General features: G+C 55.1%; 1 protein-coding gene across 2 annotated transcripts in view; it reads right to left on the reverse strand.

The window, feature by feature from the left end:
• The window catches only part of BCL11B (BAF chromatin remodeling complex subunit BCL11B), a 91436-nt gene that overhangs the window by 48406 nt on the left and 27983 nt on the right, over nucleotides 1–15047 (reverse strand). Inside the window, exon 3 of one of the 2 annotated variants that reach the window (XM_036257409.1) lies at nucleotides 4237–4452. The exons of the other annotated variant lie outside the window; for it this stretch is intronic. Within the exon in view, the coding sequence (XP_036113302.1) occupies nucleotides 4237–4452 (216 nt within the window). The remainder of the gene's footprint in view (nucleotides 1–4236; nucleotides 4453–15047) is intronic. 2 annotated transcript variants of the gene reach the window in all.

Consider the following 15047-nt stretch of genomic DNA (forward strand, 5'->3'; position numbering starts at 1 on the left):
GTTCTGGTATGAAATGTGCAAAGCACAGACCATATCATTAACATAAAACTTCCAGAAATAAGGCCACTTTCCAGACAGACTGTATTAATTGCACCAAGCCTCCCCAGCGAGGGTGGTCTAATCCACGGCGTCCCATTGGACGGCTCCGGTTATAAAAACCAACACAAAATGCACACTGGGATATAATTGAAGGAGGAGAAAACGATAGAGTCTACTGTTAAACCCTACTATTTACTTACAGGTATTCTTTTATCTTTATTGTCCCTTTAACCCAAGCCAAGAAACCCCAGACTAGTTAAATAACACAGCAAGCACAATTTCTGTAGAAAAGTAAATTGAATTTAACTTTACAGGATTGCCCAGTGATTTCAGCAGATACTAATGACAGCAGCTGACTCCTTCTATTAAATCCAAACATTTCCACTTCCCCGAGCTGGGGACCGGTGTGTTCTTGCACGAGACCTTGAACGTCACCAAGCTCACGTATTAATCAATGTGGCTGCTGATCATTTGCGGGTTTGGGCTCTGCAGTCAAGTCTCCAGCTTCCTTTCCTACCTCCCAAGGCTGGAAAGTGATCTGAGCCACCCGAGAGGTTAGATGCCTTTCAGAACGGGCACTCAGGAGCCAGCCTGAAGCGACAGTCCACACAGTAGTGACACGGATGGCGTGATGTTCTTGAAACCCATTCTGCTCACACACGAACCGTGATGTCTACAGGGCTCAGCCCTGCGTGCTTTTCTCAGCCCTGGTGTGTGACCTCATTCGGTCCTCAGAACAACCCTTCAAAACATGCACTAGCATTACCCCCGTTATCAGTGGGGAGACTGAGGAAGAGGGAGGGAAATTACTTCTCCAAGGTCACACAGTCATACAGGACAAAGCAGCCTTCACCCCAGAGTCTGATACACTCTGATGCCTGCCTCTGAATCCTAGAAGCCTCAGGACGGGGAAGTGTTCAGGCCAAAGCCCAGTGGTTTTCAAACTTCTCCAAACAGCTCACCCTGCCCTGGGGACCCTAGCCAAGCCCCATGTCCGGTCATCCCTAGTAACTCCATAATCAAAACAGACCAACACAATTTTTTAATGTTACATATATATATCACAGATACATATGCATGTGTGTGTTTTTGTAGAAGGGGAAACAGACCCAGAGGTGGGAGAAGGACTTGGTCAAGGTCACCAGCCAGGTACACTAAGGGCCAGGACCACAGCCCAAGCCTCCGGACTCCATGGGTAGCCGATGAAGTCACTTTCTAGGAAGGGCCTGAACTCAGCTGCCCATTCTTTCGGCCGAGTCGAAAAGCAATGGGTGAGCAGGGGTCAGCAGTCCCTTCTCCCACCTTGACCACGAGGAGGAGGTCTGGGTCAGGGTCCCGGAAGGTGGGGCTATTTGGGGTGCTACCAGCCCGAGAAGCACGCATACCTGTGTGGTGTTCTCCCCCACAAACTCTCACCCTTCTATAAATAACCGTGAATGCGTTGTGAGCATGCAATTAACCCGTGCAAAACGCCGTCACACCGGGGTTTTCCGTGTTAATTTGAAGAGATGGGTTCAGTGCGTCCTGATCCAAAAAGGGTCAAGACAAAGTGAGGACGAGGCCCTTCCCCACCTGCACGGAGCCTGCTTCTTCCTACCGGGTAACTGGCAATGTAACAACTCCACCCCAACTACTACTTAAACAGGAACCAAACACACTTAAGCAGACAGCCCGGCGCTGGGGTCAGAAGCTGCAAGGGACAAACATCACTGGACTAGGATGTTTTCAGGTTGAACTTGGTCGGACAATATGGTGGCATGACCTGGCGCTGGCTGATTAATGGGGACCCAGTGATGAAAGGGGGTAGTGCTAAGAATCAGGGTGGAGCGCCAGAGGCTGAGAGCAAGCCCCCGAAAAAATCAGGAGGAGAGGTCCCAGGGACCCCAGGCACAGACACACACCGCCAACAAGTATGGGGACTGCTCCCGGGCTCTGGGTCCTCGTAGCATCAAGTTATAAAACCCAAGAAGGCACCCTGGCCCATTTGGCTCAACGGTTAGAGCATCAGCCCAAAGGGTCGCAAGTTCGATTCCAGGCCCTGGCCAGGGTCATGTGGGAGGCAACCAAAAGATGTGTCTCTCTCACACTGATGTTTCTCTCTCTCTCTCTCTCTCTCCCTCCCTCTCTCCTTCCCTTCCTTCCACTCTATCTAAAAACCAATGGCAAAATATCCTCGGGTGAGCATTAACAAAACAAAACAACAAAAAATCAAGAAGGCCTCCAAAACGAGGAGCCAATGCCAAAGATGAAACAGGTGCTGGATGACCGCCCCAGGATCAAATCCCACCTCTGCTCCTCCTTCCCCTCCGAAGGGTCCTCCTAACGTACAGGTCCCCTGCCCACTCCTCCCCCCAGACTGCAAGCTGCCTGAGGGCAGGGCCCCATGCACCTGACTCTGCCTTGGTTGCCGTGCATGCAAACTAGGTGCCCAAGAAATGGCTCCTGGTGGACGGATGGATGAGTGAATGGATGGACGCCTGAGAGCCAGGACGCCTCAGTGCCTCTGAGCCTCATTCTCTCATCTGCAAAGTAGGGAGTGAACCTACCTCCTAAGGTCGCTGTGAGGATTAAACTCAAGAATGCACACAGAATGCCAAGCACAAGGCAGCGGACAGCAGGCCCTCAATACACGGTCCCTAAAAGGAAGCAGGTGGCACTGTGGCTGAGAGTGGGTGTGTGAGGAACGTCCCCTGGACGGAGGCCGAGGCATGTGGCTTAGCTGTAAGAGGGTGGCCTTGCCAGGAGACATCACGATGACAAATTCTAGGTCCCTAACCTTGGCCCAGCCACTCAGCCTGCCCGAGCCTTGATGTCGCCATCTGTAAAATGGGGATGGAACTGCTCCCACACGGCACAGTGGCTTCTAGAAGACCCAGAGCCAGCAGAGGGTTAAGCAAAGCCCCGAGCGCCGGGGATATCGTGTTTCTGCACCGCAGAACTTGACCGAGTCCAGTCACAAACACTGGGGCTGATCTTCGATAGCTCGGCCCCCCTGAGTGGCTGCAGGGCTGCAGCACTAACTACAGGAAGCCAGGAGGGCAGGGCAGGCACCCACTGCTCAGCGAGCAGGGATCACAGCACAGACCTGCGGCGCCGGGACAGGAGCCCCCGTCCCCCTGGACACCGGGCCGACCTGGCTGCTGTGTGACCCCCTCCCAGGCGATGTCATCTTGGCCTTGTGCATTCAAGGCACAAGCCCGGTACCTATGACGACACCGTCTGTCACAGTGGGATGCTAAAGGTCGCAGGCTACCCCACCAGCAGCAAGACCATGGAGCTGGGGCTGCCTGTGACCCCCTACGGAGCTGTGGCCACAACAGGGCCCTCCTTTGGGACTGTTTCCACTAAAAGCAAACCCTGCCCAGTAAAATCCATTCTCCTTTCACCGTCCAAGTCGGCATCCTGGCTGCTGCGGCCTCTTCACACCAAGACCCTGAGCAGGAGAGGCCCTGCCCGCCAATTCCAGGCGCCCCAGGCCAGAGAAGGAATTGGGGTTTTTCTGGGGACAGAGTGGGGGGAGGCAACGGTGGCCAAGTTGAGTCATTCACTGCCCATGTGTGCCCACCTGTAAAACGGGCAGTCACCTCAACTGAAAGCCAGGCACACAGTAGGTGCTCAGCCCCTCAGGTGAACACAGAGCTCCGCCCCAGCCCCCCAACACACCCCACAAGGCTTCGTCGTCCCCGAAAGGCTCCTTTAGAGTGCTTTTCTTCCTCAGTCAATGGGCAACACATTCTCGCAGAGAGACGCGTTTTGGACGCTCGGCAGTGTACACAGACAGCAACCACGGAATCTTCTCCGGGTCATGCCTGGGGGCGGGGCAGTGGCTGGGGCGGGGGAGGGGTGGCAGTGGCGAGGGCAGAAGAAAACCTCAGATGTTAAGCGTTATCCAATTAAGCTTTAGCTAAACAGCCCAAAGAGATGAAATGTGGAGGCTGGGGGCTGCATTCTGGGAGACTCTCAGAATGGGTGAAGGCATGGGGGACCTCCTGACCCATGGGACCAGGGCACTGATGCTCAGTTCTGTCGGCATTTTTCACCACTTCCCCCCCCAAAAAAATGCCTTTGGGGGCAGGGGCTGCACGGCCCCCCTGGGTTCCCACCTGGCCCCAGCCCACCTGGGAGAGGCAGCCGCTAGCTCTGCCGGGGCGCACCCCGCCCCCCCGGGAGCCCGCCCCCCACCGCGGCGTCTGTTACCTGACAACTGACACTGACATCCAAAAGGAGCCTCCGTGTGACCCTCACCCTGAGCGCCGTCGCCCGAGACGGGGCGCGCGCTGCAGCACGGCAGGGGGAAGCAGGGCGGCAGAGCGCCCAGGGCGCGCAGAGGTGAGGTGATGACGGATGTGTGAGGGTGGGAGGAGGAGGCAGCTATGGGGGCCATCGCGGGCAGCTGGGCAGGCCTGCACGGCCCTGGAGAAAAAACAATAGAAAAGACTGGTCAGTCGGGCCCTGGACTGTACACGGGGCTCAGGGTGCGGAACAGGGGCCCGGGGCAGAGGGCTGCAGGCCGCCCGTCCAGGGTGCCAGGCCCTGCAGGAAGACCACTGGGGCACAGGCAAGGGCCTGAGGGATGCCGCTTCCACAGCTGCCAGGCTGGGCTGTCCTGGGGCCAGACTCCCATCCCTGGGGCCTAATGCAGGGAGCTGTCAGGGTACCCACTCCCAGGTAGGCCCCCCCAGGAGGGGGCTTCTGAGGTGTTTCGGAGCAGGCTCCATTTGGGCATCTGTTCCCAAAAATCCGGACCACCCCCCTCTGGGAAACCCCAGGCCACCACTGTTTGCTCTATCAGGATGGGCTGTTTGCATAGGCCTGGGGACCTCCAGTCCACCTCGGAGTGCCAGGGCACTGGTTGGTTAACCTCCAGCCTGGCGAACGGCCAGCTGGTGCCTCTCTCCGGCCGCGGTCCTCCTCAGCAACCCAAGGCCTTTCAGAAGGCTTTGAATGCCCCCCAACCTCCAAGAAAACCCTGGCACTGCCCAGTGCCCCTCCTAATGCCTCCTGGGTCTGACGGCCACGATGCAGGGCCAGGGCTCAGCTCCCCGGCATGGCCTGCATTTGATTTGGCCGTTTATCTTAAATGGCTAAGAGACCACCAGGGCAAAACATTTGTGTGAAGCCCTTGCCAAAACCACAAGTGAAGAAGCCCAAATTCCCTGGGTAAATAATTGAGCCGGGAAGCATCAGAAAGACAAAAAGAAAACATCAACAAGAGGACAGGCAGCTGGGCCCTGGGCCGGCTCTGCCAGGGAGGCCACCCGATGCTGCTCACCACCCCACACAGGTCTGCAGGAGGCAACCTGCCCACTCCACGGCCCCATGCGGGATCCTCCAACCAGAAGAGCCACATGGCCCCGAAAACCCACTGTGAGCCAGGAGCCAGTGTTCACCTTGAGTGAGTTTCCCAACATGCCATGGGGCGGGGCTCCCAGCACCCATTGCACAGACCAGGAAACTGATGATGTGACCGCAGAAAGCTGCACACACCAGCAGTCAGCCCCACCAAAACCCTGGCTGCCTGGCTCCAGAACCGAGGTTCTTTGCCTGTTACCCAGGATTGGGGGCATCAGGGCATTTGAGAAGACATGCCAATGTCCTGCCAGGAGGCCAAAACTAACACCAACCCCTTGGGCTCCTCTGGGCCAAGGAAGACCTCCTACAGGGCTAGGACCAGGGCTCGAGATGTTTCTGAGCCCAAAGCCCAGGAAGGGCGTGGCCAAGGGCCCCATAAGCAGTTCCAGCCACAGATGCTGAGCAGAAGGCAAGGCCCCAGAATGAAGGCAGGCCCCAAGGAAGGTCAACACTTGAGACCAGTGTTACCTGCCTCCTTAACTGAACATCCTGGACACTGCACGTCTGACCCTGTCCACTCTGGAGGCCTTGCCTACAGACCCCAAAAGGCTCTTGATCATCCATGACTGTGACAGCGGCTTTGTGCTGAACACCTATCACAACCAACCTGCTCGGCAGAGAAGAGCATCCCCATCCCACGGGGGGAGACTGAGGCTCAGGGAGGTTTGGAACTTGAACCCAGTTGTGTCTCCAAAGCCTGGATGTGTCCTGCTTCCCCCTGAGGCTGCAGCTGGGGTGGAGTGACCAGGGCGCCCCAGGATCCTGAAAGGGAGCGCTGTGGGGGATAAGGGGACCTGAGGGTCTGTGGGCTCAGTCAGGCCATCGGAGGTTGCAAAAGAGCAAATCTGGGTGGGCGCCCAGGTTCTGGGTGAAGCCACAACACAATCACCAGCATTTACCAGGGCTGAGAAAACCAACAGAGCCCCCAGGCCTGGTGACACTGTCCAAGCCAGAACTGAGCAGAACCTGTGTCCCCATGGCTGGAAGGAAAGACCACAGGGGAGGTCCAGCCACACCTTCTGGAAAGGTCAGGCTTAGGCCAGAGTCTGTAAAGGTAAAGTCATCCCAACTCAGGGAGGGGCAGGGAGCTAGGCTGCCCTGGGGGGGCTTCCACACCTCATTAGGAATTCTCACCTTGCTGAAGTCCACCTGCTCCAGAGTGGGCTCAGTGGAGACAGGGGAGGGGCCAGCAAGGGTGAGGCTTCCAGTCCTAAACTGCCTGCAGAGGACCCTCTGCTCGGGACGAGGTCCCCAGCTGGAGCATCTTCAGCCTGCCCCAAGGGGCAGCTCCAGAAATCCTCGCCTGGAGCGATGCCCAAGCCCAGGGTGCTGGGAGGGGCCACCTACTGTGTGCTGCATGTGAGGAAGAGTCCAGAACAGGCGAACCCAGAGACAGCCACAGATGAGGGGCCGGAGGAGTGGGCGCGGGAGGGCTCAGGGGCAGGGGTTTCTTTGGGAAGGATGAAAATGTCCTGGCGTTAGACAGTGGTGACAGCTGCCTGCCAGTGTGAATATACTCAAAACCACTGCGTGCACACCTTAAATGGTTAAAGCGGTGAATTTTATGTTCTAAGAATCTTGAGTTTTATTTTAAAGGCCAAGGTGAGGACTGTGTCTGGCCTCAGTGCCTGTCCCAGGCCACCTCCCAGCTCCTGCTCCTTCTCCAGGAGGGGGTGTCTGCCAGGGAACCCAGCACACGGGCCGGAGCACCTCAGACCCTGTGACCAGAGGTGCACACACAGGACACCCGGAGCTCAGACAGGCACAGCCTGGGAGCCAGAGGCTTGGGTTGCAAGGTCTCCTCTGCCGTTTCTGGCCGTGTGACCCAGGCCAGTCACGCTCTCTGAGCCCCCAGCACTCACTCAGTAACTGCTCACCATCATTCACTTCCCACTCTGGGACTCTTCCTAGCACCCCCCGAGAAAGGCACCCTAAGAAGCCCCGCAGGCCCCTCCTGCAGAAACCACTTTCCTTGGCGGTCTGGGGCCCCTCTGGACCGGGAAGGGACGCACGTGCGCCCGGTATGTGGCAGAGGGACGCCGAGACGCCATTCCAGCTCTACCGGGATCCAGGTGGCTTAAAAACAAGCCCCTGGCTGGCTGGCCTGCCTACGGGGGCAGTTCGCTTTCATCAGGGAGAGAGAAAGGATCGGCGCCGACGTACAGCATCTCATTACGCCCGCAGCCTCCCTCGGACCACAGGACCACGGCCCCGCCCCTCGCAGGTGAGGACACCGGGGCCAGGTGCCCGGACCACGCGGGGTCAGACTCTCACTGTGAGTGTGCATCCCTACAAAGAGGTGCCGCCAGAAAGCCCAAGCAGAAGACCCCCCAAAACGTTTCGGAAGCTCCAGACCGGGGTGTAAGGTAATTTTCGGTGCATCCATCCCGAGGGGGTCTGTTTCCATCCAGGAGGGCCCCACCTCCCCCCCGCCCGCTTCATGCCTCGCGCATGCGCACTTCCCCCGCAAACACGCACACACCCACCGACGTGTAGACACAAAAACCCGCCTGGCAAAGGCCCAGCCTGGTTTTGAGGGGAATGCGAGCCTTTCCCAAGGCTGAATCCTCGGGCGTCCCCTCCCACCGGGGAGGGTTGCAGACGCCCAGCCAGGAGAGGAGGTCTGGAATACACTGTGCAGATGTATATTTTCCCCCTACCGGTGCCTTTCAATTGATACATTTTTTAAAGCCAAGAACTCCTACTGTTAGTGCAAAAATGAGTCATAGATCCAGGAGGGCGACAGACAGACAGGGAGCCAGCGCCTGTGAGTGAGGGCCACTGGCAAGGAAACCTGACAATCCCCGCGCCCCCTCCCCCCATGCCAAGACATTAATTCTCACAAGTCGGAGAAAATTACTATGCATGAATGCAAAAAGCATGATCAGGAGTAATTAACATGGCTTCATATGCAAATTTTATTAATGCAGAAGTACAAAGTCATTATGCAAATGAAACTTACGTCAACTCTCTTGACAAATATTCATCGCCGAGGCTCAAGTTTCTCCCTCTTTATTTATTTATTTAATTTTTCCTCTCCACTCCCCCCCCCTTTTTTTTTTCCTGGGTTTTTATTTAGGGGCGCAGGTAGTGCTGGTGGCCGCTTTGGCAGCAGCAAGCCACAAGGACTGTTTGACAAGTTTGCAAAGTTGTTTTTCAACCAGAGAAATTTATTCTTGCATTGTTGATTTTTTTTTTGGGGGGGGGGCTGTTGGCAGGTACAAGACAGCTCATAGGAGAAGGGAAAAAATAAAAAAATAAAAAGCTCTGGGCAGCCGGCAGCCAATCAAAACGCCAGAGCCTGTAATGAGGGCGATTGATGGCTGTTTGGCTTTTACTGCGGGGTAATGAGGAGGGGGAAAAATATGAATATTCATGAGACTGTGCTCCTGCCTTTGATGATTAAAGAAATTTTTAATATTCAAATAAGCGCTTGCCAAGTGATTAACAAAGAACATGCACGCAGAAATATGGAAATGGGAGCCGGGAAAGATTTGAGAGTCGAGCAGACTGCAGGAAAGGCAGCCTCAAATTTCATAAACAAGATAGGCAGATAACCCAATTCGCACGCGGGCAAATAAAAACATTTCTTTCGGATCGCTTAAATATTTTGCCAGCTACTTTATCTTAAGGATGATAAAAATGCTATGTATTAAGGGGGTGGGGCAGGAAGAGAGGAGAGAGAGAGAAATCAGACGAAGTCAAAGGCATGGCTCACATTTAAGCATCATTATCCCGATTCCAGCCCACCTCCCCCCCACCTGACGGGAAATTGGGACTCTTTTTCCGGTTTGCTTGAGAGAGGAGAGAGAGGGAAGCCAGCTGGGTTTGAAAACCCAAGGCCGGCCTGTTTGGGGTGGGCACACTCAAAACATGTGGTCATTTGTTGCTTCTAGGGGGGATGGTGACCGCTAGAGGGAGAAGGGTGTGATTTGGGGGGTCCCCCATTTGAAGAGCTCAGCACATAAAGAAGGTGGTCGCAGGGGAAAAGGGGGCACGTGTCAAGAAGCTTCAGGGCTCGAACTTCGGCGAGAGGTCTGGCCTGGCCATCTCTGGGCCAACCACCCGGGGACCAGCTGCCACCAAGGAGAACATCCACGGCCCAGCTCCTGGAGCCGTCTGCCAGGGCCGCAGGCTCCGGTTTTAGCAGCTCCAGCGCGGTTCACACGGAAGCACATAATAACAGTACTAGTTGGTAAAATGATCCCACAGTTAAAATACATCTAATTAGCAGACGATGACATCCATTTTGGCAATTTCCTATTTGAAAGAAGTGGAATTTCACCTTAAAGGAGCCAGCATAGGTGCTCACCAGACAGGTCCTAGCCCTAACCATCATCTGTCTCTCAGGCTTTTGGGGGAGAGGGGGGAGGGGCAGGGGCGTGGCCGAGACAGCAGGAACAGAAGATTCTAAGGCACCTTCTTTGTTACGCAATTTCAGAGCTGCCCGGGTCTCGTGGGAGAAGGGGGGGTTACTCAAATAATAAATTCCTTCACTCCACAGGTATTATTTCATGTCTTTTTCCTTGGTTTTTAATTTACCAAGGTCTGGGGACTGGCAAAGACGCGAACTTGTTTTTCGTTTCATTATAAAAATATATATAATAATAAAACAAAGCAGAAAGGGAATGCAAGCATTTAAGTGAACCCCACAAGTCACCGTGGAAACCTGCCAGGACGAGGGCCCCAGGGCAGGCCCAGAGGGGACGTGGTGTGCTGCCTGGCACCGGAGCATTTGAGGGACCAAGAAGTCCTCCATGGGGAGCTAGGACTCCCCAAGTCCCACTTCCCACTTCCCATTCTAAGTCAGGCACCCATCACGGTCTCTGGGTCCCTGGCTGCCTTGGGCTGGAGTTGGGGGGCACATGTGTAAGTGTCCTTTAGAAGAGGAGCAACAGGAAGGGGGGCTGGGGTCTCAGAGAGCTTGCACAGAGAGCTATGATTAAAGAGCTCCTTCACGGTCATTACATGGGAGACACGAACACAATTCAAACCCACATTCAGCCTTTCCTGGGCTGCCTGCTGACCCACAGCCCTTTCAGGGGCTGGGAGCGGGGTTCTGATGCAGGGAAGGCGCTCATGGGCTCCCCTCACCACCTGGGCCTGGCTGGGCTTAGAGAGGCCCGCTGGGGGTGGGGGCACAGAGGGAGGGTAGAGGAGAGATGGGCTTCCACATGACCACCTGGGGACCCCCACAGTCCACCTTCTGGAGAAGCCGTGGCCACTGAAAGGAGGTAAGAAGCACACCCCTCCCAGCACGGTGAGCCAGGCCCCTTCCTCTGGGCACCTCCCCTCCTGTGCACCCTGATATCTGTCACCGGTGAATCACCGCCTCAACTATTTTTGCTCCCCTGCATGCTGTCATTTAATGCATCCCAGAAAAGGGCGAGGCGAGAACAATCATGCTCCCCCAACACCACCTCCAAAACCTGTCTTCTTCCTTCCAGCAGGGATGAGAATGTCCTCCCCGGCAGCTGCGTCGTGCCATCAGAAGCAGGAGTGCAGGCACACCCCCTCACGAGGTCCCAAAGCACCTGTGTCCATGGCTGCCAACCCCAATTTCCTCAAGAAGCGAGCTGCTGAGATACCCTGGGGCAGCAGGTCCCCTCTGCACCCTGAGCCAGGGAGGGTGAGGTTATATCTCAAATTCCCCACCCCTCTGTGGCCTTTCCCAGTGAGGTAGCAGCATTTCAGGCGCTGCTGGGAGGCAGGGTGCCCGAACCATCCTCAGTGAACTACTCGGGGAGGTGGAGGAAGCCGACCACTCCAACCCTAAGCTTACGCCTGCAGGGAACACAGGACCCTTCCACTCTCTTCTTGTGCTGGGCTTTCGGGGAAACCCCCGGAGCTCTCTGAACTGCTGGAATGCAAATGCACAGCACCCCTTATACTCCAGCCAGACGCTGAGGTCTTTGCACCCTGGCTTCGGGACACCCACAGGAGACAGATGCGTCCTCTGGGGTGACCTCAGCAGGGGGCCATGGAACTGGGGGCCGATCCTGGAATGGGCAGGCCTAAGGGCAACGGAAGGTGAAACCATGCGTTTCCCTAGTTAGAAAACCTTGTGCTTGCACATCTATTACACAGAGATCATACATGTGTGCACAGCGTGTACACACACACACACACACATCAGCAATGTGGACATGTCACAGTGCCTGCTTGCATCCCCAGGACAAACCGGAGGTGACAGATTCTCTGAATGTCACCGGCAAAAGCCTAGCAGAGGATGTCCCCCTTTTTCCCTCAATCCAGGCCTTCTGATCTGCTTCAGTCTTCAGCAGCTTCTGCCCTAAAACAACTTGTCCAAGCTCCTCCGATAATCTTCTCTTAGGCTGCATCGGGACCCACAAACACTAGACTACACACATCTTCGTGACGCGTCCCTGGATGAAAAGTGCCACCTATAAACTAAAGTAAAAAGCTGGGTTCCAGGCACGAAGAACCTGGGACGTGGGAGTCAGGAACCCACGGCCCCTTTCTGGATGGAGCTTAGTGGCCCGACTCCAGTGACCAGCCTGACCAGGCGTCCCTTAGACACGTTCCCATTTCCCCGTTGTTGCGGGGGGGGGGGGGGGCGTAGAGACCACAGTCAAGACTGAAGTCACATATCACAGGAGGAAATAAACCTGGAGATGACTCCACATTTTTCTTTCCCATCAGCATCCACGGTGCCTGACAGCTGAGGAATGAATGACCCGGAAATGCTGACTCCTGACACTTGTTAAAAATCAGGTCCTCCATGCAACACGTTTAAAAACGGCTGAGTTCAGGAAGCTGTGGTTCTCAGGTCCCACAGACCCCAGCACTGCTTTGGCTCAGCCGCCATGCACACAGAGAGCATAAACAGAAGGAGGAAGTCTGAACCCTGAGAATCTCGGAGAATTCAGAGAGAAAATAACGACGCCCAGCCAGTAAACAGAACACCACGGCACGGAGTGCCCAGCCAGGAGGCTACTGGGCAGGAGCAGCGAGGAGAAGGGGCTACAATTCCAGGTGCAGGGGGGAGGGAATTGAGGGAGTCAGCATCACCCCCTTTTTTTAAAGATCAGACCATAAAGTGGTACCTGGGCAGTAAGGGAACATGCAACCCCAGGCCCAGCAGGGCTCCTCGGTGAAGGTGGAACAGAATTTTAACTTGGTTAGTAAGAGTTTAAAAAAGAAAGGAAGGAAAAAGAAATCAAACTGTAGCAAAGGGGACTCTGCTATAGCTTAAATACATTTTTGTTTGTTTGTTTTCAGTTGCATGTATTACAGTTATAGGCAATTGGTTTCTCTTACTATTAAAAAAAAAAAAAAAACTCCCCTGGATTTTGTTGATTCTTTTCTTTTTTTTTCCTTTTCATTTCGTTTTACCTTTTACCGACAGACATACAGGATATGGAGATTCGATGCTCTGCATCACATAAGCACGACATCTTTCTATGGCCTCTCCATGTGTCCAAGCCCAATGAAATGTCACTGACAATGAAACACCGAACAGGCCTGTCTGTAATCACTCCCAGCAAAGTGGCTCCTTGAAGCGCGTCCTCTGTATGTAGATGGCATTTAATACACACGTCGCCAGCCTTCCTTTGCGCACAGGTAGCCCCGGACGACCAACAGCACACATGTTCCTCCAAGGGAGCAGTCTGGCAGGCACCTGCTTGGCTTATTTTCTCCCGTGAAATCCATTTTCATCTCCTCGCGCACCAACGGTGACGTACCGTGTGTGCACAACAAAATTTGTAAAAATTAACACTTTGCGGGGTTCATTTAATAAAGACCGTTGGCGCGGTGACACCCGTGCCACTGCCCCTTCCGCCGCCGTCCAGCCACGCTGCCCACGCCGCTAGGCCGCTGCTGACTGTGATTACGGAACGGGAGCGGCCCCCCGGGAAGCAGCATTTCCACTGCAGAGCACTCCCATTCGAAACTGGGGAGAATCACGCGCGGCTCCGCTGTCCTGGCACCTCCTTCCCGCGGCTGTCTCTGCAACAGCTGCGTGCTGGACCTCGGACCGAATTCCCTGCAGAAACCTGGCCGCTCCCTGCAAGCCTCGGGCTGAGTCCAGCCTCGCCTCCTGGCAGGAGCACCCCGCCTCCTGGCAGGGGCACCCCGCCTTGCTGTGTATTTGTTTCCGAAACCATTTTTTTAAAAAAAATTTTTTTTTTAACCTGCAGGCTCTATTGGGCTGTCATTCTCCCCCCAGCACCCCATCATGACAATGACTTTCCAGATACCCCAAAACAATGTGGCAGATAACAAGGCGGAGAAAGGGACACCTCCCTGGCTGTTCTTTATATACAGGATGGTGGGGCTGGATCCCAGCATCATCCACACCCCAGGTGCGACTAGAATCTAACTAGTCAGAGGAGGAATCCAGCGAGCACTGCTCAGGAGGCTCGGACACGGAACAGACACAACACCCACCAGAAATAAGAGAAACAATCTTCGCACCACCTCATCCAAGACGGCAGAGAAAATTAAGTCTTGGGGCTGAGAGGAAGGAGCCTGACCCAGCTCTCGGCCGAGGCAGAGCAGCCCCCCTGGTCTGCGGCTGCGCCCTGCCCTGGGAGCTGCCAAGCGCAGGCAGACTGAGCCCTGTCTCCAAGCCTGCTCCCTGCGTGTCCCTGTACGTCGGGGGTGACGGGGTGGGGGATTTTTCTTCTTTCTTTCCTACATGCATTTTCATAACCTTATTCTACATCCTAATTTCTTTAGGGGAGGAAAAAAAAAAAAACATCAGTGTCACTAAAAAACGTCACTCTGTTTTGCAAAATGCAGCAGCTTCCTTGGCAGTGAGAGAGGCTGGCTGGCATTATACCCTCATTTGACAAAACTACTATTTCTGGGCATGAGCTCAAAAACAGGTAGGAAGCAAATGCTGAGAAATAAGGAAGTAAAAACAGCCAACAGATTCTTCACTACCAAGAACGCCAAGCGTAAACATGATTTATTTAGCTGTGTTTAACGTGTCTGTCCTCCACCGACGAGAAGCCCACTCGGGTGAAGGGGAAGGCTGGGGAGGAGGGGATGGGAAGGGACGCCGCACCGGGAGAAGAGGTGGCAGCGACAAGGACTTCCTGCACGGTTCTGTTCATAGTTTTAGGAGAGCGACAATCTTCTGCCCCCAAATACATGCATGTGTCCAAGAAGGCTGCACTAATCTGCTGGTTAATTAACGAGCTGCCACTAACAAAAGAGAGAAGACCCAGTTCATACAAACAGTGTTTACGTGGGCGGTGCACAATTGTGGCGCCCACCTCCCTTCTTTACAAACCACGTTGGCTGGGTGGGGGGACAGGCGTGGAGGGCCCTCAGCTGGGGGGTCCGAGTGTGTAAGGCTGGACCTGGGGGAGAAGGGGAACGATCCCTGCCTTCCCTGCCTATCCTGACATGCCCACATGGAGCTGACTGAAATCTGTATTCAATTAAACACCAGACAGCCCCTGGCTCCGAGCCGGCACCAACGCAGGCTGTGCGGACCTGCCGTGCCCCCCACCCCACTGCAGCTCCGATGCCAGGGAACAAGGGCTCCCCGGAGTCCCCCATGGAGAAGGCAGAGGGCCACACTCCCCCACCCTCACCCCCAAGCTCGAGCTGGAGGTCTTGGCCCTACCGGGGTGAACCCACGAAATACATAAAGCAAGCATCTGTGTTTTCTAAGTAGCATG

Source organism: Molossus molossus, unplaced genomic scaffold, assembly GCF_014108415.1.
Source record: "Molossus molossus isolate mMolMol1 unplaced genomic scaffold, mMolMol1.p scaffold_m16_p_1, whole genome shotgun sequence".
Taxonomy (NCBI): domain Eukaryota; kingdom Metazoa; phylum Chordata; class Mammalia; order Chiroptera; family Molossidae; genus Molossus; species Molossus molossus.